The following is a 25408-nucleotide window of genomic DNA, read 5'->3' on the forward strand; positions in this document are numbered from 1 at the left end:
GGCACCTTATATGAGAAAACTTTCTGGAAATTGAGCAGGCTACCACATGTCTCAGGCAAAACTTACATCAGACGTTGCTAAAGTTATCAGTGATGGTTTATATTACTATGAGGAGGATTTGTGGATGGATGGAAGATGAAAAACATGCAGCAATAAAGGTAATTATTTCTGGCCTACATCTTTCTACTGGTAGATTGCTCTAATTATAATTACTTAAACTCAAAGCCTTATTTTATGGAATTTTGATTATAAATAAATATTTAATTTGAAAAATTCCTGGAAATGTATTTGATAGTCACAATTGAGGAATGATTTCAAATGACAACATAATGAATACTTTAAAAAATAAAACCTTTGTTTTTTTCTGGTAAAAACAGTAACTAAGATCCTTTCTATTAAAAACTGAACTTATTATAGACTTAGTTTTATAGCTCATTCCTTTTGTCTTGTCTTGTTTTGTTTTGAGTCAGGGTCTTACTGTATAGTTCAGGCTAGCCTTGAACTCAATGTGTAGCCCAGCTGACCTCGAACTTAGGGTGACCCTCCAGCTTAAGTACTGGGATTGTAGGCCTGTGCCTCCATGCCTGGTTTATAGCTCAATCTAACCTGATTTTAGAAGGGATTTATGTTCATTCCCCCTTCATTCTGTCTCACTGTAATCTATGGTGCATGCTTTAACCTAGTAAAAATGACTATGGACAGAGTATAAAAGGTTAAATTAGCTGATTGCCTCTTTTATCTGGTCATTATTAAGATGCTTAGGATGTGATTTGAAACCATGTTCCAAATTTTTATTTTCTTGCATTTTACTCTAGATCCTGACCTCTATCCCAGTTACTAAGGTAAAAGATACTAGTTTAATGATTATTTGCACTTTTTGATATGAATTATAATAGCACAGGTAGGGATAAAAAGAAATCATTTTTCCTGCCATTGAAGTTATCAGAAAAAGCCCTAAAGTTAATCATTTGTTTTTTCAGATAGAATTACAAGGCAGAGTTATATAACATTATACAGCCTACTAAACAGGAATGTGGTCTTGATTAGAAAGAGTTACAGTTACAGAAAGATAAGCTAGCCTGGTAGTGGTCGAAGCCTGCCTGCCACTGACTGGGCTTCATGTCATGAAGAAGTCGCTTTCCTTCTAGGCTTCTTATTTCTTCCCAGAATTTCTGTGACTGTTTTTAGTCTGTTAGCTTCTCTAACTATGATCTTTTTAGGAGAATCTTGGATATCAAGTGATTTTAGAGTCTGAACAGTTGTCTGCCTGTCCTACTGCTGTGGGAAAGGTTTTATGTTTTGTAAACTTTTAAGTTGAAAGTGATTCATTTCTGTTGCTACAAGTTGAAGAAGAAGAAAAAAAGTGATTCATTGCATGAATATTCTTAGTTGTGACACTTAGATTCTATAAATAATATAAATCTTTAATCCCTTTTGAAACCAATGTAGATAAATTTTACTGATTTAAAATTATAGGTTACTAGGGTTAAAATTACACACCCTCTCTTTCTTGATCTCACATTGTTTCATCACAGCATAAGTTACCATCTGCTTGTGTGTATATTTTATTACTATTCTGTGTGAGCATGTGAAAGCCAGTTCCTTGAGGCAAGGATTTTTTTGCCTGTTTACTGTTATCTGCACTGCTAAAAGTTTCTGCCACAAAATATTACTCAATTTATACTTGTTAAAATAATAAATGAATTGTAGATTGTGCACTAATCAAAGGAAACTAACCACTCTAGATTGCTAGCTTTTTTGTTTGTTTGTTTTTTGAGACAGGGTCTCACTATGTATAGTTCAGACTGATCTTGAAGTCACTGTGTTGCCAAGTGGCCTCAAACTCAAGATGATCCTCCTGCCTCAACTTCCTGAGTGCTAAGATTACAGGGGTGTACCACCATGCTTAGCTAACTTTCAAGTCAATTTGAGAAACAAGGAATTTGTAGATAACTGTAAGCAACAATAGTTTTAAATTGTACGTTTACTTACTGAGGCAGGTGCTATCCTTGTCCATTTAGCATTAACCAGAAGACGGTAGGTAATATTGGCCAAATAACTTGTAAGTATTATGGGTAAATTGTAGGTGTTTTTTTTTTTTTTTTTTTTACCTGATTCTTATCTACATTCTATGGTTAACTCATTTTCCTTGGTTGTTCCTCCCTTACCCTCCCCAATTCCGAAAGAGTCTGGTAATCCAATTAACGTGTTCACTTGAGTACTATATTCACTGTGCTGGTTCTTGAATACAGAATGAAAAAACTGTGCTGGTTCTTGAATACAGAATGAAAAAAGATAATACAGTTTCTTTGTGCCTAGAACTTACAGATAATTAGAGCACAGACATTAAAACAATATGTACTTTTTTTGAGGGGGTGAGACGTAGTCTCCCTTTGTAGTTTAGACTCGTCTTGCTCATCATGTAGCCCAAGCTGGCCTTAACTCACAGTGATTCTCCTGTCTCAGCCTCCCAAGTTCAGAAGTTATAGACATGTACTACCAACAGCTAACATGTACTTAATTACAAATTATAATCATTTTTCTAAGATTAAAAATCAGACGTTACTGGATTAGATGGTTAGAGAATTTCCCTGAGAGAATCAGATTATAGTGAACTTTAGGGTATAGTTTAGAAATTAGCCATGCAGAGTACAGAAACACTGTTTTGCAGTAAGAGGGAATAATAAGTCTGTCTTAATCAGATGGTGGGGGCAGGGTATTTAGCTCAGTGGCATAAATGCCTGTCTTGCAAGCACAAGGTCATGAGTTTGAATCCCAGTATCCCCTAAAAAAAGAATCAGAAGGGGGAAAGTTTTGCATTTTGAGGAACTGAACAGTTTGTCTAATATAAAAAAATAATTATTGGTGTATTATGAAAATAATTATGGACATACAGTCATGTCATATTATAATTTGTAGGCCATGTTAAATTGTGTAGAATCTAGCCAAAGTGAAGTGCAGGATTTTACATAGTGTGACGTGATCTAAATTTTTTTTAAGCCCAACCCTCCAGTTTCTATTTTTGAAAGATCACTGGTTGCTATTGCAGACAACTAACTATATGGAAACAGGAGCTAGAAGATAGCCTGTGGGCAAGCTGACCATCTTTAGACTGGATATTGGTAGTATAGTTGTAGGACATGTAGAAGTGAGAAGATCCAGACCTGAGCCCCAGTGAATGTTTATATCAGAGTTAGGTAGGGAAATGTGGTATTGTAGAAACCAAAACTGGCTCTCAGAAGACAGAATAACCACATGTATCAGAAATTGAACTCGTTGGATTATAAAGGAATAAAAAAATACACCAAATTGATAGGACAGTTTGGATTTTTGGTGGATATAGAGATATGTTGAACTGGATCAAAGAGTGAATATAACCTTTCTGTTTCTGGCATACCCTTTATGGCTGAAGCTAAATAAATAGCTAATACATAAAAAACCATCTATTTAAAGTCTCCAAAGAACTGCAAGGTAAGTTGTTTTATTAAAGAAATGAAGTAGAATTTTAAAATCAGTTTTGGCTTAGAAGCTGCTGTGCCAGCTGGGGATTTGAAAGGTTTAGTTTTGCAAAAGCTATCGAAAATGGCTAAAAGATAAAAATCTAGCACTAGCCAGAGTTAGGGATTCCAATAGTTTTTTTTTTTTTTTTCCCCATTAAGTTGGTAGCCTTTAAAAAGGTAGCTGTAAGGAATACACTGTTAGCGAAAGAGAACTAAATTTACTTTTTCATCATTCTGTAGGGAACTACAAAGAATATTTTAGTGGTTTTGCTGAATATTACAAAGAGTAGGAAAACTGAACTAGCTAGGTGTGGTGGCACGTGCCTGTGATCCTCGCACTTCGGAGTTTGAGGCAGGAAGATCGCTGTGAATTAGAAGCCAGCCTATGCTACATACTTCAGGGTCAGCCTGAAATATCCAGGGAGACCTTGTCTCAAAACAACAACAAAAAGAACTAAAGTCATGCATCGAAATTTACACTGAAGTAACTAACAGTGGTGATCACACCTTAATCACACTTAAGGTGATTGTGGCCTATTAGTCTCATAGAAACTACCATCAATAAATGTAGGTCCATTCACTTTTAGGCCACAAAGAATGTACTTAATTTGTAAAGAAAGTGAACAGTTCACAAAATTAATAATCAGAGAAAGCATCATATGCAAGAATGAGCCAAAATAACAGAGCATATGTTCAAGTAATGAAGATAGTACAATTATTTATTTATTTATTTATTTGTCTCTTTCCTTTTTATTGATACTGGGGATCGAACTCATGACTGCCTGCTTGCAAGGCAGGCACTTATGCCACTGAGCTAAACCCCCAGCCCGAAAGTACAATTATTAAAGAAAGTGTACAGTGCTTATATATACTATGTTTAAGTAAATGAAAATATATATGGAGAAATTCTCAAGAATAACAATAGAATTTCTGGGAATAAAAGTCATAATTGAAATGAAAATTTAATTAATTGAAAATTAATAGCAAATCAGAATGTGAAGACTTAAATTGAGAAAAATTAGTACAGAGAGACAGATGGAATATGTGAAAAAGGGGCACAGAATTCTACAGTTTTTGCTTTAATGTTTGATAAGATTCAAATGAGTTACGTAATTTTAGCTTCAAGTGGATTTTATTTATAAAGCCTTTTATTTTTGAAAAAAAAAAAAAAAACTACATTACAGTGTAACAAAGAAGGTTGAAAAATATACATGTAGTACTAGTTCCAAAGGGAAAAGCAAGAGATAATGGGGTAGAGTCAGTATTTTAAAAGGTAATGATTAAGGCCTTTTAAGAACTGAGGAGAGGCCCAGAGATATGAGAGTTGAACAACAAAGAAAAATGTTCTTTCAGAGAAAGAATGGTCACTAGACAACTTGCTTCTCAATAGTTACAGATAAATCTAATAAATAATGGAAGCCAGGTGTGGTAGCACATGCTTCTGATCCCAGCACTCTAGAGGCTGAGGCAGGAGGACCGCCATGAATTTGAGGCAAGACTGGACTACATAGTGAGTTCAAGGCCAGCTTGAACTATATAGTGAGACCCTGTCTTAAAAAAAAAACGAGAAACAATAACAGAAAAAATGAACTGAGAGCTTTAATATGCCAGGGGAAAATAACTATAAACATATAATTATATGCTTTTCAAAAATAATCTTTAAGAGTAAAATAAGAGAAATAGTCCCTCATAGAGCCTCACTGAAGGAAGTCTCAAAGATAGACTAAAAACCATTCCAGCTACTGGGGGCACAGCAAGACTGTAGAACAAAACAAGGTGAATAAGTGAATAAAGCTAAATGACTGTTACGAAACACTCTGTCTTAGAGATCAATGCTATAGTATTAACACACTGAGCGGTAATCTAGTATTTATTTGTTTTGCATTTGATAATATTAATATTAAAGTTATTAAAAATTTTGTATTGCAGTATAAATGATAGCAGTTTTGTTTTGTTTTGTTTTTTTTAAAAATAAATTAGAGGCCATGACCTTGAAATTAGTTGAGAAGGGAACACATGGCATAAGGCAAAATTAAGAGAGACGGGATGGAGCTCAGCAGTAAAGTGCTTGCTTAGCATTTTTGATGCCCTGGGTTCAGTCCTTCACACTAGAAGAAAAAAAGAAAACAAAAACCAAAGGTGAGAAGGTGACAAAGAGGGCCTCCTGTACAATAATAAAATGTATATTTAAACTCAAATACTTAAGTTTGTAAAGTAGTTCATCAAAGTGTAGGTATGTTGTTTCGCATATTTGATACATTGAAAAGCAGAAGGTTGAAAACAAAAGTATATGCTATAAGATTTACCCACCAATTCCATCCAATAGATTCATCAGAGTCCCCGTCAAATCCCAGCTGGCCTTGCAGCAGTTGACAAGCTGATGTAAAGTTGTAGAGTGGTAAGCAGCAATAACTCAGCCTTTACAAGATTCGGAGTCCAGACAATGTCAAATCACAACTTGGGGAAGAGAAAAAGAGAAGTAGATCCAGGAGCCAGGAGAGATCTGACAGGAAAACTAAAGCTACAGAGAAATTGAAGAGACAGAACACATCTCGGAGGAGGGAAGAGCCAGTGTACACCTTGTCCCTTCTCCCAGCTTGTGGGAACGGGAAACCAAAGGCCCAGAGGCAGAATGAATGCTGGAAACTCCAGGGCTCCAGGAAGTAACACAGTGGGCAGCTGCCTGGGACTGGCACGTGCGGTGATCTGTAGGAGAGAGCACAGGATTTTGCTCCCTGGCAGTCACTTGACTGGGCAAGCAGCAGCTGGTGAGTGACTAGTTCAAGCCAGTGGTTGGGCACCCTTCTAGGGAAGGGTTGATTGTTTAAACCTGAGACTCAGAGCGGTCACACAGCTTCATTCAGGGCTCTCAGTGATACAGTCTTGACAGTGATTGAGTGAGAGCCACAGAGGCAATTGCAGGCAGGGACTTTGCTGGAAAGAGAACCCCTGAGGGGTTTGATCTAAAGGACACTGGCCCCACTTCCTCAGCCAGAAGCCAGGCCCAGCCTAGGTAGGTCTGGATTTTGAAAGTTGTGGCAGTAGTACCCTCCTCTTTACTCCCACCTCCTGCTGGTGTCTGCATCCGGCACAGGTAGTGATTTGACTGCGAACATATGCTAGTGTGAACTGGGACCACACATCTTGACGTGGACTGCTCTGAAACTATACATCCTGAAAGAAAACACGCATGCAAAATTGGGGAGTTTTTTTTTTTGTCTATTCATTTGTGTGTGTTTCTTTTCTTCATTAGTTTATTGGGCTTCTGACACTTGTCCTTTGTTGTTCTTCCTTGCTATTTTTATCTTTTTTCTTTTGTCACCTCTTTTTAATTTTTCTGTCTTCAATCTTACAGGATTTCCTTCCTTTTTTTCTTTTCTATTCATCAGTTTTTTTCTGTTACCTTTATCTAATTATTTTGTGGTGGTTTTTGTTTTTTGAGACAGGGTTTTGCCCTACTTGAACTCATTGTGTGTCTCTGAATGGCCTCAAACTCATAGTGATGCTTCTGCTTCAGCCCTGAGTACTTGGATTACAGCTGTGAGCAACCACACCTCCTGACCTTTGTCTAATTTGTAAACATCTTTTTGTACTTCAATAGGATCCTTTGACCCACTTCTCTTTTCTCACCTTATACTTAAAGGTTTCAAAATTTTCTTGCATTCCTTCATGAGCAACCCTCTATAACTTTTAATAGTAAACTTTGTTGATTTTAGATAACTGAATCTGTAAAATTACCGTTGAATTCATTACTGTGATTAGCAGAAATATAGATGGTTGCATTTAGTACATATTATCTGTGAGTCAGTACTTGGGTTGTCTTGATGTTTACACTATAATTGTGCATTTTTTTCCCTAGGCGTAAGGGTGTTACATAATTGGTTTTATGGTATGTTAATAGCTGGTTTGTCTTGGATGATACTTCTGTAGCTGATTTGCTTTATTTCAACGAGGTCACATAATTGCCATTTTCAGTGGGACTCAGGTTACCTTGTGATATTAGCAAACTCAAAGAACTGGGTGTTGGGTCAGCTGTACTGTCTTCCCCTCAAAATGAAGTATGAAGTGGTTGGATTTTAGTACAAAGGCCTATAGGACTGTAGTTAGGCACACATAAAGTGTGTCACTGAAAAGTGACTAAAAAGGGATCTGTTTACTTCCAACAAAGTCTTTGTAGTTTAAGCTTCCACAAGTCTCACCACAAAGCAAAACACAACAAGAAAATTACTAGAAACACAAGAAAACAAGACAACAAAGTACTTGCCAAACTTCCAATTCCTCTAAAGTCAGTTTAAGGTGTACTGAGGCGGGGGGAATAGGATAAGCCACTCACCCGATTACTCAAGAGGATAATAGAAGCAGTTAGAAAACAGATCAAAGAGAGGTCGTCTATGAAATCATAAAACATGTACAACAGTTATTGAAAGTAATAACCACAGTGGTTCAGAGAGTTTTCTAAAGACACGAAGACAAAGCTAACTGAGCTAAACAAAACAATAGACCCTCAGTGACCAGTTTAGCAAAGAATTAAGAGTATATGAATAGGTTTCAACCAGAAATCTAGGGATTAGCTGTTGTATTCAATGTATGGACAGCAGGAGTAACAAATGAGAGGGGCAAGATTTCAGAGATAGAAGACATTGATGCCTTTAAAGACCAGCTACTCAAAGACATCTGCCAGCTTCAACCACCAGTGGTACACATATGATTGTCCCACTGGCACAAAATAAATCACTTTTATCAGTCTTCTTGCTAAAAAAAAATCAATGAAACAAATATAGTTGCTTGAATTTAATTATTCCCTATATGTTATCATTAATATTCATACCAATTAAATTATCACAATAATAAAATTATTTCATTAAAAAATAAATGTGTATTTCTAAAGTTGATATTCTTCAGATTTTAACATGGAAATCTTACATGCACCACATTGCTGATATATATAATAGTTGTATTACAAATTAGTTGTATTACAGTTTATACCACTTTAATTTTTTCATTAAGGAACTGTTATATAGTGGAAAATGATCTGTTAAATCAATGCCTTTCTCTACACTGTTGCATCAAAGACCCCAACAGAAGTGGTAGAAGCCACCCAAGGGGACAGTGATTCATGTACCACTGGTGGAAAGGATGGTATTTACAAATCAGAGCCACCTTAGCAGTGAGACAGATGAATTACAGCCCTCTCTTGAATGTTAAAAGCAAAGAGAATATGTAAATAGAACATCTTGTAGATGACCTAAGACTGCTATACAAGTAACTAGAATAGGTGAAAAATCAGAATACAGCAAGCACAAATGGCATTAAAAAAAAGTTGTTCATAGAAACAATGAAAGAAAAATTTCTAAATATAGTGAGAAGAAGGAAACTTACAGATGACTGAGACATACAAACCCAAATAGCCACAGCCAAAAGAGAACTCTGCCACATAGTAAAGTATTTGAAGTCCATCACAAGGGCAAAAATCTCAAAAGCTGCTAGACAAAAGCAGTGAATGTAAAGGTAAACCCATCAGAATTACAGCAAATTTTTAACACAAACTTTAAAGGACAGGAGGGCTTGGACTGAATTGTTTGAAGGCCTAACAACTTCAAACCCCAATTTTATATAAACCTGCAAAACTTGCCTTCAAAATTGCTGGAGAAATAAACTATTTACATGACAAAGAACACCTCAGGAAATGCATGACCACGTTACAAAATTCTCAAAAATACACTAGAAAGAGACATGCCAGCAATGGCAGTAAATCAAGTAGAATGAATACACTTGGCAGAATGAGCAGCTCAGCAAAAGCCAATCAACAGTAGGACAGTTATGCGGTGGCAGTAGTAAATCAGTAAACTTAAGTAAGATTTCTTGATATGAATGGTCTTAACTCCCCTTTCAAAAGACACAGATTGGCAGAAAGATCTAGAAATAAAACCTAACGATCTGCAGCACATTGAAATACATTTATTTATTTAGAAACATTCAATTCAAAAAGAAATTCACAGATTAAAAGGAAGGATGGAAACAATATTCCATGTAATGGAAACCCAGAATAAAACAAGAACCAACTATCCTAATTTCAAACAACTTGGATTTTAATCCAAGATTGATCATAAGAAATAAAAGTCGCTACATGTAGGTTATGGGAATAATTCAAAAGGAAGAAATAACAGTTGTAACTATATACACACCAAACGCAGGTGCACTCAACTTCATAAAGTAAGTTTTACTGAACATGAAAAATCAGATAAACACCAATACAATGGTAATCCCACTGTCACAAATCAGGCCAAAAAAAATTCAGAGTTGAATCAAACCTATTTTTTCACTTTCCAATAATTTAATTATATTTGTGTTCTCCCCACATTCATCAGCTAGACTTTCTGCTTTTGCAGAGTCAATATAACTTTCCACTAATACAGGGTATTGGAAATACTGTACATATAACAGGCAAGTTTTATATGTATAACACAAGGTCACCAGAGCACTGGATTTAAATTCATTACTTTGTAAGTAAATGGACTTTAAAACTAATTTCTGACTAATGTTTTACTGATAGTAGGCTAGACTCTAATTATATGAGCATATTAATGAAGTTTACCTATGTAATAGTAACGTACAGGTGATGTTATCATTGAAGATCAGTACTTAATCTAACTCCAGATAGTACATGAAGCATAAGACTTGAATAATTCTTATTTTTAACAGGATAACTCTTCAATTGTGTCTTCATTACTCTTTCCTTATATTTTTTCCAAAAATACCTGCCAAGGGTTCTGTATCAGTCTCTATAGAACCAAAACAGATTTCAAAATACTTTATATGGTAAACATTACCATATGTAAGTGTGGTGTGTTATATTAAATTATTATTATAGAAAATAGTTCAAAATAATTTCTGGATTTCAGGATCACAAACCTTAAAAACAGAAAATCTTTTAGCAACCACATAAACCTCACTATGTTGAGGCTTAGAACATATACTGACTTAAAGACAATAGGTGAAAATAGTGATAAAATTGATGTGCAGCCTACACCTTTAGTTCATCAGTGCTTTTTGATACAGTATAATCTCTTGCACAAACTGAAGTGAACCTGGGATTTCTATGATTATAACCTTCAAGTATATGCTGAGACCATGTACACTCTATGGGTATATACCTGGTATTTTTTGTGTAGGTCAGTTTGTAGATCATGGTCCCCAAAGCCACAGAGTTATATGAAGTGGAAATTCTGTGATCAGTACAGCATTACTTGATGTCTTTTATAATACTATGTAACTATAAATCTAGTACAAATCAGTGGACTACAAGAATAAGAAGGTATTTTATAGACTATGAAAAAATATCTGCGCTCTCTTTAGGTTGCAGACACTGTACCTGTAGAAAACTAAGCTGGTAAATTTTCAGTAGCACCAGCATTGAGGCTGAATCCTCTTTGGTTTGAATTTTTTTCCTGGATTTTTACATTTTGTTAATTTTAAAGATAGTAAGATCAAATAGAATAAAGGTTATCAGAACAGAATAATGAAAGTGATACAGGACCTCAAAACAAAGTAATAGGAAATCAATAGCAGTTACCATAATGACTCTTGTTTCTTCAAAATAGCTGTCTATACCATCAGACATAGTAAAAGCAAACAACAAAACATTAAAACCAAAAGAATGAAAGTGCATTTTAAAAAGAATGAAATGAAACAATAAAGCCAATCAAAACAAAATGAAAGTGATACAGAATTTCAAAACAGGATAATAGGAAATCAACAATGGCTATTATAATGCCTCTTGTTATCTTCAAAATTGCTGCCCATACCATTAGACACAAACAGCAGAACATTGAGTATAACAAAATGCAACAAAACAACAGCAGTATTAGAGTTCAAAAACAAGACAGTAGGAATACCCCATATTTGTTATATAGCATATTGTGATCCTGTTAATTTATGCTCAGATTACTGGCCTTAGGCCTGCAAAGTCAGTCAGACAATACAAGCATTATGTTTTTGTACCTCAGATGCCTGTCCTCCAAATCAGCCAGTTGCTCATGGGGGTGGGAATGGGGTGGCCTTTTCTTCCAGCCAGTGCACCAATTGACTAATGGGAAAGGTGAATTGGCTTCCTGTTACTCCTCCCAGACCCAGCATCTGAATCAAACTATTGAACAAAGAACTTAATAGCTGTCTACAGACTGTTCCATCCAACAGAATACAGATTCTTCTTAGCAGCTCATGGGACTTTATCCAAAATAGACCACATAGTAGTCCATAAAGCATACTTAAGTAAACACAAAAGAATTAACATCTCATACATATCAGATTATAGTGCAGTGAAACTAGAAATCAATGGCAGAAAACTACAAACACATGGAAATTAAACAATACCCATTTGCATAATCTGTCTCAAAAAAGGGAAGAAATTAGATCCTAGTTTCTAGGATCAAATGGTAATGAAAGTAAAATGTACTAGAACCTATAGGACACAGTGGAAATAGTTCTATGAGGAAAGTTTATAGCAGTGAATGCCTATGTTAAAGAATAACAAAAAGGCAAGCTCAAATAACTTGATGTACCTTAAGGATCTAGAAAATCAAGAGCAGTCCGTCTCCAAATGTAGCACAAGAAAAAAATTACATAGAGCAGAAACTGATGAAATTGAGACAGACAATACAAAGAATCAATGAATCAGAGTTGGTTCTTTGAAAGAATAAGCAAAATAAATTGGCTGGAGATTTAGTTCAGCAGGACAGTCCCTGACCGGCAAGCACGGAATTGTGAGTTCAATCCCCAGTGCCAAAAAACAAAAACCCTCAAACTCTTGGAATTAGAAATGAAAAAGACAAAGTGACAGCTGATTATGTTGAAATCCAGATCATTGGTATCTAAGAGAATCTGTACTCTAATAAAAGAAATTTACAAGAAATGTGAAAACTCATATGTGAACAAGCAAAGGTGAACCAAGAAGACATAAAAAGCCTTAATAGTGCAGTGTTAGATGTCACTAAAGAAGTACTGAAAAACTATTAAGAAAAGCCCAAGTGCCAAGGGATTCACTGTCAAATTCTGCAACAACTTTTGAGATCTAACACCAGTACTCTCCAAACCCATTAGTGAAATTAAAAAGATAGCAGTATCCCTAAAATCATTCCTAGAAGTAAGCATTATCCTGATTCCAAAACCAGAAAAGGGCTCAACCAAAAAGAACTTCAGGCCAGTCTCTTTAATGAACAAAGTTGCCAAAAAAGCCCTCAAGATTCTGGCAAATATTGCAACAAATTATCAAAAGATCATATCATAATCAAGGGAGATCCAGTGCAGGGATAGTTCAACATCTGCAAATCAATAAATTAATATATGCCACATAAAAAGAAATCATGATCATCTCAATGGATGCAGAAAAAGCATTTGACAAAGTCCTATACTCATTCATGATAATAGATAAAAAGTTTTATCTCAATCTGATTAAAGTCATTTGCGACAAATTGTCACCATATTAAATAGACAAAAGCTGAACACTGTCCCTCCAAAATCAGGAACAAGAAAAGGATGTTTGCTGTCCTGTTCAACGTAGTCCATGAAACACTAGCTAGGCTAGTCATACAGGAGAAAGCAGTAAGAGGGTTATGTATAGGAAAGGAAGATAAATTAACATTATTTGCAGATGACATGAATCTGTACATGTGGTCACAAAAACTGCAGCAAAGGAACCCTAGAATTAGTGACCAAGTTCAGTAGTACAGTAGGATACAAAGTCAGTGCTAAAAAAACAGTAGCATTTAGGTATACCAACAATTAACTCAGACTAATGAAACTACCTCTCACAGCATCAAGTAAAATGAAATATGTAGGAATAAACCTGACAAAGGAAATGAAATCCTCCATAGTGAGAACCAAAGTACTATGAAAAAGGAGTTAGAAGAGGATATTAGAATATGGAAAGATGTTCCTGTTCCTTAATAGGCAGAACCAGTATAGCCAGAATGGAATGGCCATACTTGTAAAATGCTGTACAGATTTAATGCAGTCCCAGGCAAAATATCAGTAGCATTCCTTACAGAACTAGAGAAAGCATACTTAAAATTTCATATGGAACTGGAAGAGACCTAGAATAACAAAGCAATTCTAGGCAAGAAGAGAAGGCAGGCAGGCATCACAATTCTTGACTACAAAGCTACTATGATAAAAACAGCATGGTATTAGCAAATGCACACAGGTATACAGACTTGTGTGTGGAACAAAGTAGACCAGTGGTGGTAAAGCTATGGCATGTGGGCTGGAGTGGGCCAGGTCACCCAGCAGCACCCTGCGGCCAGGCATTGAATACCTACACTAGAAGCACACAAAATGCATTTACCTTGCAATAAGAAGCTGTCTATATCATTCAAAGATCTTATGCTTTTATTTTAAGACAAATGATGTTGATGTATGGATTGTTTTTTTCTGAATTAAAAACTAGGTATTTGGGTTTAATTACGTTATTAGCACTTTGTGGTAAGTGGGTTTTGGGTTGCAGTTTGGGCACTTAGTCTCTAAAAGGTTTATCATCACTGGAAAGAGGGTGCAGAAACAACTCTAGGAACACCCAGCTACCTTGTCAACAAATGTGGCAAAGACTTTCAGTAGAAGAAAGATAGTGTTTTTAAGTATAGTGCTGGGAAAACTGGCTGTCAACTCACAGAACATTGAACCTAGCTCAGTAACTCTCACCATGTACTGAATTAAAAATGGATCAAATATGTAAATATAAAAACAAAAGCACTTACTGCCCTGGAAGACTAAATAAGTGGAACTCTTAAAGACATAGATGTAGGGAAGACTTTCTGAAAAGAAATAATACCAACCATCAATAAACAGGGTTATGTCAATTTAAAAAGCTTCACAAAGCAAAGGAAACCATCAACAGGGTAAAGAGACAACCAACAGAATGGGAAAAAAATTTTTTCCAGGTATCAGCAGACAAAGGAATAATATCTAAAGTACATATAAAAAACTCAAAAAGAATCCCCCACAGTTAAAAACCCCAATTAAAAGTGGGCGTTTTCAATGAACAGGCACTTCTAAGAGGATATACATATGACCAATAAATACGAAAAATTGTTTAACATCACTGGCCATTCAAGAAAAGCAGCACTGAAATTCCACTTTATTCCATAAAGAATGACTGTCTTCAAGAAAGCAAACTGCAGATGCTGGAGAGGCTGAAGCAACCCTTCATTGTTGTTGATAGCAATGTAAACTAGTGCAACCGCTACAGAAATAGTCGCTTGACGTTCCTCAAGAGACTGAAAATAGAAATTCCATATTTCATACTCATTCACCTTCCTGAAAGAGTTAAAGACATTGTATTAGAGTAACATGCATATATTAGAGTAACACATGCATACCCACGTTTGTAGCAGCACAAATTATAATAAGTAAATCTTTCTTGGAAGTAGCCTGTAAAGAATTTTAAGTGGAGCTGGGTGTGGCGGCTCATGCCTGTTATCCCAGCACTTGGGAGGCTGAGGCAGGAGGATCGTTGCAAGTTCGAGATCAGCCTAGGCTACAAAGTGAGCTCAAGGCCAGCCTGAACTGCACAGCAAGACCCTGTCTCAAAAAGACAAAAAAAAAAAAAATTATAAGTGGGTTTTGAGTTGCTGTTGGGGTACTCACCCTCTAAAAGGTTCACGTTCACTGTAATAGAAAATGCAAAACAACTCCAGGAACCCCCAGCACAATGGAGTACTACTTTCTTGAAAGTTAAGCTTGATTTATTTGTTGGAAAATAGATGGCACCTTGAGTCTTTACTGTTAAGTGAATGAAATCAGACACAAACTTTTTTTTATAGCATGGTTTCTCTTACATGAGAAAACCAATATATAAAGTACAAAATAGAGAATAGGAAAAAGAGAAGAAATTGCACTCTAGGATGACTAGCATATTTAAAAGTGTACCTTGACGCTAACATGTTTTACATGTTTTCTGGCTCTTAATCTGTGCTTATTACAACTGACTTGATAAAGACAAATGTAGTGCAAGCAAAAAGAAGAAAGGAAAAAATTTAAAATGGGGGTAGAGAGGAAGCAGGGAAAAATTGAGATGTGTTATGCACATGTACCAATTCCCCACAAGGAATATCATCATCATATACTGCAGACATATACTAATAATTTAGGACTTATGCTTTCTGTTTGCGAAAGCTATAGCAATCAAGGCAGCATGCCACTGTAAGGGCAGGCACATAGGTCAGTGAAATACATCCATGAGTGTGTCCTCAATTGATATTCAGTAATGCCTTACCTATTAGTAGGAAAAGAGTAGCTTTAGTCAGTGATACTGAGTCAACCTTTGGATATCCATATGCAAAATCATGAAGCTAGACCCTTTCTTACCTTACATCATACTTTAAAAAAACTCACAATGGGTTAAATGTAAAAGCAAAGACTATAGAATTCTTTATTGTTTTGGTAGTGTTGCTTTATGGTTCTGGGGACTGAAACCAGGACTTTGCATATGTGAAGCACAAACTATCTAGACAGACCTCCAGTATCATAAACAAATCTTTCTCAAAGGAGCAAAAACAACATAATGAATAAAAGACAGTGTTTCAATAAATAGTGTTAGAGCAACTGAGCATTAACATGCATAATCTAAAGACAGACATCCTTCATAAAAATTAACTCAAGTGTATGATATACTGTTATGGTTTGTGTCTAGATGTTTTCCCAAAGCTTCATGCAGTCATGGGGGTGGGCTTCGAGAGTTCATTATTGATGCGTGATTCAATAACTGGGGTTAAGGGTATGAGTGCATTCGCCTTAGGGCAGGTAGCCTGCGTACACTATAAGGGACAGAAAGAGGCTTATCTCTCTCTCGTAGCTTTTGCTGTCTTCCTCTGCCATGAACTGTTGCACCTCTGCCATGTGCCACCCTGCCTTGGAGCCAGCTGATTATGGACTGAAACCTCCACAAACTGTGAGCTAAATAAACCTTTCTTCCCTTAACTTTGGGTACCAGGTATTTTTGTCTCAGCAGTGAGAGAAAAATTAAGACAGAATTTGGCACTAAAGAAGTGGAGTCATTACTGTGACATTTCCTGATGGTGTATTTCAGGAGCCTTTGGAAATGGTTTGTGGGAAGAGATTGAAAAAGTTTGGAGATGCAAAAAAAAAAAAACAGCTGGAAGACCTTAGTTTGTTCTGTATGGCAGATTCTGGTCAGAGCTCAGAAGGCTGATAGAAATCCTGCCTATAAAGATCAGGCTTGGGAGGTTTCTACTGGGAAGAAGGACTGCATTAGCCATTGGACTCCAGACAGTGTGTGTATGATTTGGCAGAAAATTTGTCTGCATTTTGCTTGGGTTCAGAGACTTTGAGACTGAGATTAAGGACAGTGGACTATTCTGGCAGAAGTAATTTCAAAGCAGTCTGATGTTGAGGCAGTGGTATAGCTACTGTTGAGGGCTTTTAGCCAGATTTATGTTGCAAATCAGGAGCAAAAAGACTAGCAGGTTGATTTAAAACAATTGTGAGTTTGGCCAGTAAGAAGGCTCCAGTAAAGCTGTGAACTGCAAAGATAGAGCAGAGGCAATCTTAATTGCTAAGATGGAACAGGAAAATACAAAAAATAGCCTGAGCACGTCACAGGAAACAGCACGACTACATTTTTCAGCCTCAGAATTGCCAAAGTGGAAGACTGTGGTTTAAGAAAAAAGCCTCAGAGCATCATGTTCTAGAATGGTGGCAGCATAGAAAATGTGTTCCTCAAAATTGGATTCAGAGTGCCCAGAAATCCAGGCACTTGACCCCTACATCCAAGAGAGAGGAAAGCCTGGCTACTGCTTCAGCTGACAGCAGACCTTGGCATCTTCCATGTGGTGCTGGTTTTAGGCACATAAAAAATGGAAAAGTTGTTGGTTCAGGAAGACTTCCATCTAGATTTCAGAAGGCCTGATAGCTCAGGCAGTGTGCCCCTGAGATGGCAGTGTGTGAAGCCAGAAGTATGTTGGAGACCCCAGAAGTTTGAAGAAGCCAGTAACGTGGATCATCTTTTCCACAGATTGCTTTGAATGCTGCACGTACAACTACAGGACTTAATGTCTGCCCTGCTGGGGTTTGGACTTGCTTTAGATCTGTTCCTATGTATCCTCTTACTTGTATCTTATGAAATGGTAATATGTATCTGGAGCCATTGAATCCTGGAAGTGTTTCATTTTCATTTGTACAGAGGCTCACAGCTAGGAGTTTGCTTTAAATCTCAGAGGAGACTTAGGACTTGGACTTTTCGCAGTGCGGAAACTGTTTGGACTTTGGCAAATCTTAGAGATGGATTAAATGTCTTCTACCTAAAGAAATGTACATGAGTCTTTGGGGTAGGGGGTTGGGCAGAATGTTATGTTTCATGCCTGGATGGTCCCCCAGAGCCTCATGCAGGCATGTGAGGTGAGGGGCGTCAGGGTTTGTGATTAATTTATGGTCCAATGCTGGAGTTACGGGTGTAAGTGCAGGACCTGCCCTAGGGCAAGTAGCTGCATGCACTATAAAAGACAAAGAGGTTTGCCCGACTCTTCCTTTACTGCCTTGCTGTCTTCTGCTCCCAGGAACTGGTACATCTCTGCCATGCTGCCACTCTGCCTTGAAGCCAGCTGATTATGGACTGAAACCTCTACAAACTGTGAGCTAAATAAACCTTTTTCTTCCTTAATTTTGGATGTCATGTATTTTGCCTCAGTCAAGAGAAAAATAACTTAAGACACATACCTAAATGTAAAATGCATAACTAAAATTTCTAGAAGATAGTCTAAGAAAATGTAGATGACGTTGGGTTTAGCATAACATTTTAGATACAACAGCAAAGCATCATCTTTGAAATAATTGATAGGGTGAACGTCAAGACATTTGAAACATCTCCTTTTGAAAGACACTATCAAGAAAATGAGCAGGCAAGCCAAAAACTAAGAGAAAATATTTGCCAGAAACGAATTCAGCTGGAGGTGGTGGCTCACTCCTATAATCCCAGCACTTGGGAAGCTGAGGCAGTACGCTCACCATGAGTTCAAGGCTAGCCTGGGCTACATAGAGAGACCTTATGTCAAGAAAAACATTCAATAAAGGACTACTAGCAAAAATATTCAAAGATGATTTAAAATACAGCAATTAGAAAGCAGTCTGATTAAAGCTGCTCAAAAGACCCAAATAAACATTTCATCAAGGGAAAGCAATGAATTATGAATAGATGCTCAACATCATATATCATCAAAGAGTTACAAATCCAAACAACAGCAAAATACCACGTTTCAGGGTAGGCAGCATCCAAAATAATGACAGCAGCAAATGTAGGCAATGGAAGCAGCATATGGAAGTTTAGGAACTCTCATTCATTGTTGGTAAGAATACAAAATACAGCCACTTTGGAAGGTAGTATGACAGTTTCTTACAAAACCAAAGATTCTCTTAACTAAATGTCTTAGTTACTTTCTCATTACTTGAACAAAATACTCAACACCCGTAAATTGAAGAAGGAATGGATTATTTTGACTTACAGTTTGTAGAGATTTCAGTTCATAGTTGGCTGGCTCCAAGCAGGTTGGCATGTCAAAGGAGCATCACAGAGGACATGCAAAGCAGGCAGAAGACAGCAAGCCTCCCATTCCCTTTTATGCCATCCAGGCTACAGACTTTTAAGTGGTACCGCCCCTGTGTAGGGTGGGGCTTCCTCTTACCCATGCCCAAAACTGCGATAAACCAGTTAGTGGATGAGTCCAGTACCACACTCCCTTAACCCTAGCATCATACACACTAGATTCGGTCATCTCTGTAAAGTCCATCTATGAACACATGTGGCTTTGTGGGCGCCTCTAGCCAGGTAGAGTGGACCTGTGACATAAGAACTCAGTTTATTTTCGAGGGCTCGCTGTAACTCAAGTTGTTTGTAAGTCAAGTAAGGTAAATACTTGTAATGCGTTTTGAACCTCCTAAAGCACCCGTTAACCTTTTAATAATAAAAAGCGTTGTATGATACGCGTAATGTACCAAAAACACCAATAATTTTTCTAGTTTTAAAATGTGCCTATTATTCACTGAAAACTTTTAAAGTGTTCCTAGTTTACCAGAAACAACAATTTATTGCTGTATTCACCATTCAAGTTGACATCTTTGGCTTGCAGGAAGGAAGAATGAAATCAAAGATGGTTATTGTTTGGAGGGAGAGTCCCTTTCCATAAAAATATCAGGAATCTGGTGTCCTTTCTCTCCTTGGGAGAGTCTAGCTACTAGGACCTACTTCTGGCTTATTAGGTCTCAATATTTCAGAACCAAAAACTGATCCGAGGTTATCTTTAACTTTAACACTGCACAACTTTAACACTGTTGTGCAGTATGATGTGACATGAATCGCTTTTTTGCTGCTTGGGTGAGTCTTCTCTGCAAATGTTTGTAGCTCTGTTCATTGTTTCAGCATTTCCTTAGTTTCAGAAGAAGCATTTTGCTGCACTGGTTGTTGATTCTCCCTCTCCTCTTCAGAAAGCTGCACAGCTGCCATTCTCTGTTGCTCAGCCAGAAGTTGCTGAAGTTCCTCTGTAGACCATTTCCTTCACGTGTTCCTCCACCAGTTCCTCACCACACCACTGTCTACTTGCAAGCCTATAGACTCTGTTACAGTGACAGTGTCATCAACCATAGGGTCAGATCTCTGTCCTTAGAGAGATACCGGCCCTGGGTTTCTCAGTGAACCTCACTGAGGTTACGATGATGCCATGTTTCTTCCAGGACTCTGAGGGTTAAAACAGTGTCTGAGACATCTAGAAGCACATGAGTTCCTTGGTGGATAGCTTCTTAAAGTTAGCTATGTCATGCTGGTCCATAGGCTGCAGTAGAAAGGTTATATTAGATGGGGAGAACTCACCTGAGACCCACGGGAATTCTTCAGCCAATTATTCTTCCAAATCTCATGGATGAGCAGGAGCATTGTCCATGATGATAGCATTAAGTGGTAAATGTTTGTCCTCTAGATATTTTTTATCAGTGGGATAGAGCTTCCCTGATCCATTCAAGAAAAAGAATTCCTGTTACCCAGGATTCTGCATTAGATCTCCACATGAACCCTGGCCTATTCTTCATGACTATGTTTCCTGAACACTCTAGGAGTCTCAGAGCGATAAACCAAGAGAGGCTTTACTTGGAGGTAACCACTCCCATTGGTCCGCAATAAAGCCAACCTGTCCTTCATAGGTTGTTTATTAACATTTTCTTTTCTTCCTGGGTAATGTATGATCTCCTGTACATTTTCTGTCAGAAAACACCAGTTTTAACACAATTGAAAACTTGATGAGCACAAAACCATTTCTCTGTGTTGTTGTTTCAAGGTGGTATGTGTAATTTTTAGCAGCCTCTTTTTTGTAGCTCTGGCTGCTTTACCATGTCTAGTTATAGTATGAACCCCAGTTCTTGATTTAAAATTATGAAACTATAATGGCATAAAATATTTCACCATTACTACTCATTGATGGATTATCCTTTATGAGATCTGCATTTATAGTTCTAGCTCTTTCACAGATTACAAACTTGGGCTATAATCTGCCATCTGTCTTTCATTTATCCACACTAACAGCCTTTCTGCCTCATTTAACACTTGATCCTGACTTACTAATTTGAATAACACCTTTAGCAACACTAGGTTCCTTATTCACATCTTTTCTCTGTATGGTTGTAAAGATAGTGGATTTCAACATGCTGTACATGTTAGTGAGACTGGCCACACAAATGCCACTCTCATATTTCTCTATATTTCCTTCTTTTCAGCTGATTTCTTGCTTTACCTTCCCTTACTTCTTTGGCTTTTCTGACTTTTGGGGGGCCTTTTGATAACAATGATATAAAGAAAAAAGATGAGTGAACCTCATCTATGAAATGCATACTGTGTTATTCCAACTGTTGACATCCTAGAAGAGGCAAAGCTGTGGAGACTGAAAAGATCAGTGACTGCCATGGATTTGAAGAAGAGAGGGATAGAGTTATTTTTAGGGAACTCTTCGTTGTGATATTGTACTGGCAAGTATATATCGTCATCTGTTGATAAACATCCATAGGTTGTACAGCACCAAGAATGAACCATAATGTAAACTGTGGTCTTGAAATGATTATACTTTCTCAGTGAAGGTTCATCAGTTGTAACTAGTGTATCATCCTCACACAGCATGTTGATATTGTGTGGTGGTGGAGGATGTGCTTGTATATGTGCACATATTTTGTGGATTCAGCTGAATTTCTCTATGGCTCCAAAGCTGTTCTTAAAAAATCTATTAAAAAATAGAACCCATAAGGGTAAATTTTATATCTTGTAAGGGACTTGTATTTGGAGTCTGTAATAATTAACCCACATTTGGTGGCACACATCTGTAATCCCAACACTCAGAAGGCCAAGGCAGGAACATCTTGAGTTTGAGGCTAACTGGGACTATATAGTGAATTCAAAGACAGCCTGAACTACATAGCAAGACCCAGTTCCAAAAAACAAAAGCAAAAATAATGGACAATTTAAGATCACCCACCTTCAAAACATGAAGGATTTAAATACATTCCTCTAAGAAGATGAACATGTGACCAGTAAGCATGTGCAAAGTTGCTCAATATTAGCCACCAAGGCAATGAACATGAAAATCACAATGGGATACCACATCACACCCACTATGACTATAACAAAAAAACAAATCCTAAAGAAAGTTAGAATGGGGAGAAATGGAACCTTCATGTGGTGCAGATCAAAATGTAAAATGGGGTATTCACTTTGGAAAATAGTCTGATGGTTTTCAAAAGATTAAACCTAGAGTTGACACATGTCCCAGCCATTCCATTGTTACGTGTGTCAACCACGACTAAAACATACACACAAATAGCTTCTCAAAAGTCAAAATAGCTCACTTTTTAATGAACTGATAAAATGTGGTATATGGAACCACATGAAAATGGTAGGTGAAAGGACCAAGTCATAAAGGACCACAGATTGGATAAATCCATTTATGTGAAATATGCTGAACAAGGAAATACATATTATCTGTCAAATGTAGATTTTTTAGGGCAATTTTTTTTAATTTTAAAGAGGATAAGATTAAACAGAACAAAACAGATCATAAACAATTTTAAGAAATACAAATTTCAAAGCAAGTCCACTGGAGATCTTCACTTTTGTCTAATTGTCTCTAGTTTTCTTCCAAGTAGTTCTCCCCATCTTCACACACATTGAATACATACTGGACTTTATAGAACGAATCTAATCAGAACAGGATGATGAAGGCTTTTTAGGTCTTGAAGACCCGACATTGGGGGAGTCAATAATGACTGCCATGTCTCTCATTCTCTTCGAAGTAGCTGTCCTTATCTTTACATATGCTGAAACTGAACATAAGAGACTAGGCTAGTATCACTCTGAACAGTGAATAATAGTATTGCTAGATTTTACATCATAATGCTACAGAATGAGCACTGGGTATCTTAATGTCTCTTCAGAGTATCTGTTCATTACATCATGCATTATATAATGTTTCCGTAAACTGTTAGAAATTCTCCCCATGAGTGAATCTCTTCATGTATATCTATCCTTTATTGTAGGGAAAAACATCAAAACAAGACAACAAAACAAATCCTAGAAAAACATGAAATGAAAAAGACATATAAAATTACAATATCAGGTGATCTACAGTAGTTACTCTGCTTTCTCTTATTATTTTCAATAGAATTGCCCACATCATCAGACATAATATAAATGAACATAGCATTACATAGCTATTTTAATAAAAACACAACTTTGGAGACATTGTAGGACTTCAAAAGCATTTAATAATCAAACCGGAGTTGGTATCTTATTACATCTTGTCATCTTCAGAGTAGTTGCCTCTACTCTTAGACTTGATACTATCAGGTATACCAAATTCGAATAAAATCAGTCAATGCACAACAGCAGTCTAACCAGCTTCAAATAAGATCAGTCATAGTAAGACAGTGTAAGTAATACAGAGCTTCAGTTTAAGTTAATAGGAAATTAAGGATAGTTACTATGGTATAGCCTGCTATTTTTGGGATAGCTGTGCCCTCAAATCTAGTATGAGCAGACAGACTGGAACAAAATAAAATCAAACTAAACAGAGCGATAAGACTACTGTGGCTTTTAAATCCTGATATACTATTAACAATGTCCTCTGCCTTCCTTTTTTAGGCAGTTCCTCACCTTTCCCTTTCTCAGGATGCTTTGCATATTTTGGGTCCCACTAGCTCCTTTAGTTTTTAGATTAGGGGGTCAACCTGTTTTCTATCTGAGTGGTGCTGAACCTTTTCACCCCTGAGCTTGATCTTGAGCTGTATTCCTGTACTTACTAAAGCCACAAGGTTTTCCTTCCTTCTAGCTGTGTAGTTCTACACTGCACAAAAGTGTCATAACTTTTTAACCTATCTGCGGCTACTGGACGAGTTGTCCCTATTTCTCTCTGGTTCCCTGTCACATACAGCATCGTTTTCTCATCAGTTTATTAACCCTTTTTCAGGATGAGTATATTTCCTATTCAGAGCATCTCGATGGATCCTGCCCCCTAATCTACTCTGCTTGTGTTTCTTTGTTAGTGTATCAAGGCTATCTGTATTAGAGATTATAGCCCACCTTCTCTGCCTCATCTCTGCTATTCTATTCTTCTGCTATTATTTATCCACTTTTCTCCTTCATTCCACTGCTCTGTTCATTGAGGCCTCTTTGCCACTATTGCTGGAATCTTGGTATTTTTTTTCTCTCTCTCTAGAATGTCCTTCAGTACTTTTTGTAGGGTAGGATTGATGGCCATGAACTCCCACAGTTCCTCCTTGTCTTGGAAACATCTTATTTCTTCATTAATTTTGAGAGAGAGTTTTTCAGGGTACATCAATCTGGGTTGGAGGTTATTTTCTTTCAGGGCTTGGACTATTTCCCCCCAGGCTCTTGTCAATTTGATAGTTTGTGTTGATAAATCTGTCGTTATTTTGATGACTTTTCCTTTGTAGGTGATCTGCTTCTTTTCTGTGACTGCTTTTAATATTCTGTTCTTGTGGTGGATTTCTGGGATCTTGATTATTATATGTCTGGGAGTTGATCTGTTTTGGTTGTAGTTGGTTGGAGTTCTGTATGCCTCATTTATCTGGATATCATTTCTTTTTCTTATGCTTGGGAAATTTTCCTTAATTATTTCTGTGAATAGCCTTTGTAATTCACTTGTGGTTACTTCTGCTTCTTCGCTCACATTTTTTATTCTTGAGTTATAGATCCTCTTGTCATCTTCTAGTCTTTGAATTGTTACTTCCTGGTTCCTTGTTATTTTTAATAGGTCTTTTCTTTCACAATCACACATCGTAAATCTCCAAGTTTCAAAAGGCTAAAACTTCAGTTTCTGTCAAGGCATTTTGCCAGCTTTCAATGGAGTTTTTAATTTCCTGGTAATCTCTCTGGATCTGTTTCATGTATTGTAGATTTTGCTTATATTCTTCACCAAAAGGTTCTCTTCCTTTTCTGGGTTCCTCCATTCTTTCATCTGTGTCTTCTTGAGAGGGGCTTAGCATTTTTTTATTAATCTTTTTATGTCTTGCCTCAGTTGGATTAAAATTTCAGTTTTAAGTTTGTCTATGAGGTCACGAAGGTATTTTTTTATGTCCGCTGATTGGTTTGACATAGTACTGGGAGTGGATAATGGGAAGGCCCACCCTGAGGTATGAGTACTTATTACCCATCCTAAGAGCAGGTAGCCTGGACGGAGTACAAGGGACAGAAGGAGGGCTGATGTGGTCACCTGCTGCTTTTGTTGCCATTTGTCTGCCATGAGCTGTTCTCCTCTGTGATGACCCTCTGCCATGTCACTTTGCCTTGGAAACAGATGATTACTAACTGAAACCTACACAATTTGTGAGCTAAACAAACCTTTCCTCTGTAA

The 25408-nt window shown here is 37.0% G+C and overlaps 1 protein-coding gene across 1 annotated transcript in view; it reads left to right on the top strand.

Annotated features, from left to right (window-relative positions):
- The window catches only part of Larp1b (La ribonucleoprotein 1B), a 94912-nt gene that overhangs the window by 46419 nt on the left and 23085 nt on the right, over nt 1-25408 (top strand). The window contains 2 exon segments of the mRNA XM_063260754.1: nt 3-130; nt 132-158. Coding sequence (XP_063116824.1) covers nt 3-130; nt 132-158 — 155 coding nt within the window.

The sequence above is a fragment of the Cavia porcellus genome, unplaced genomic scaffold (assembly GCF_034190915.1).
Source record: "Cavia porcellus strain 051 isolate PalLab524CR breed Dunkin Hartley unplaced genomic scaffold, mCavPor4.1 scaffold_14, whole genome shotgun sequence".
Taxonomy (NCBI): Eukaryota; Metazoa; Chordata; class Mammalia; order Rodentia; family Caviidae; genus Cavia; species Cavia porcellus.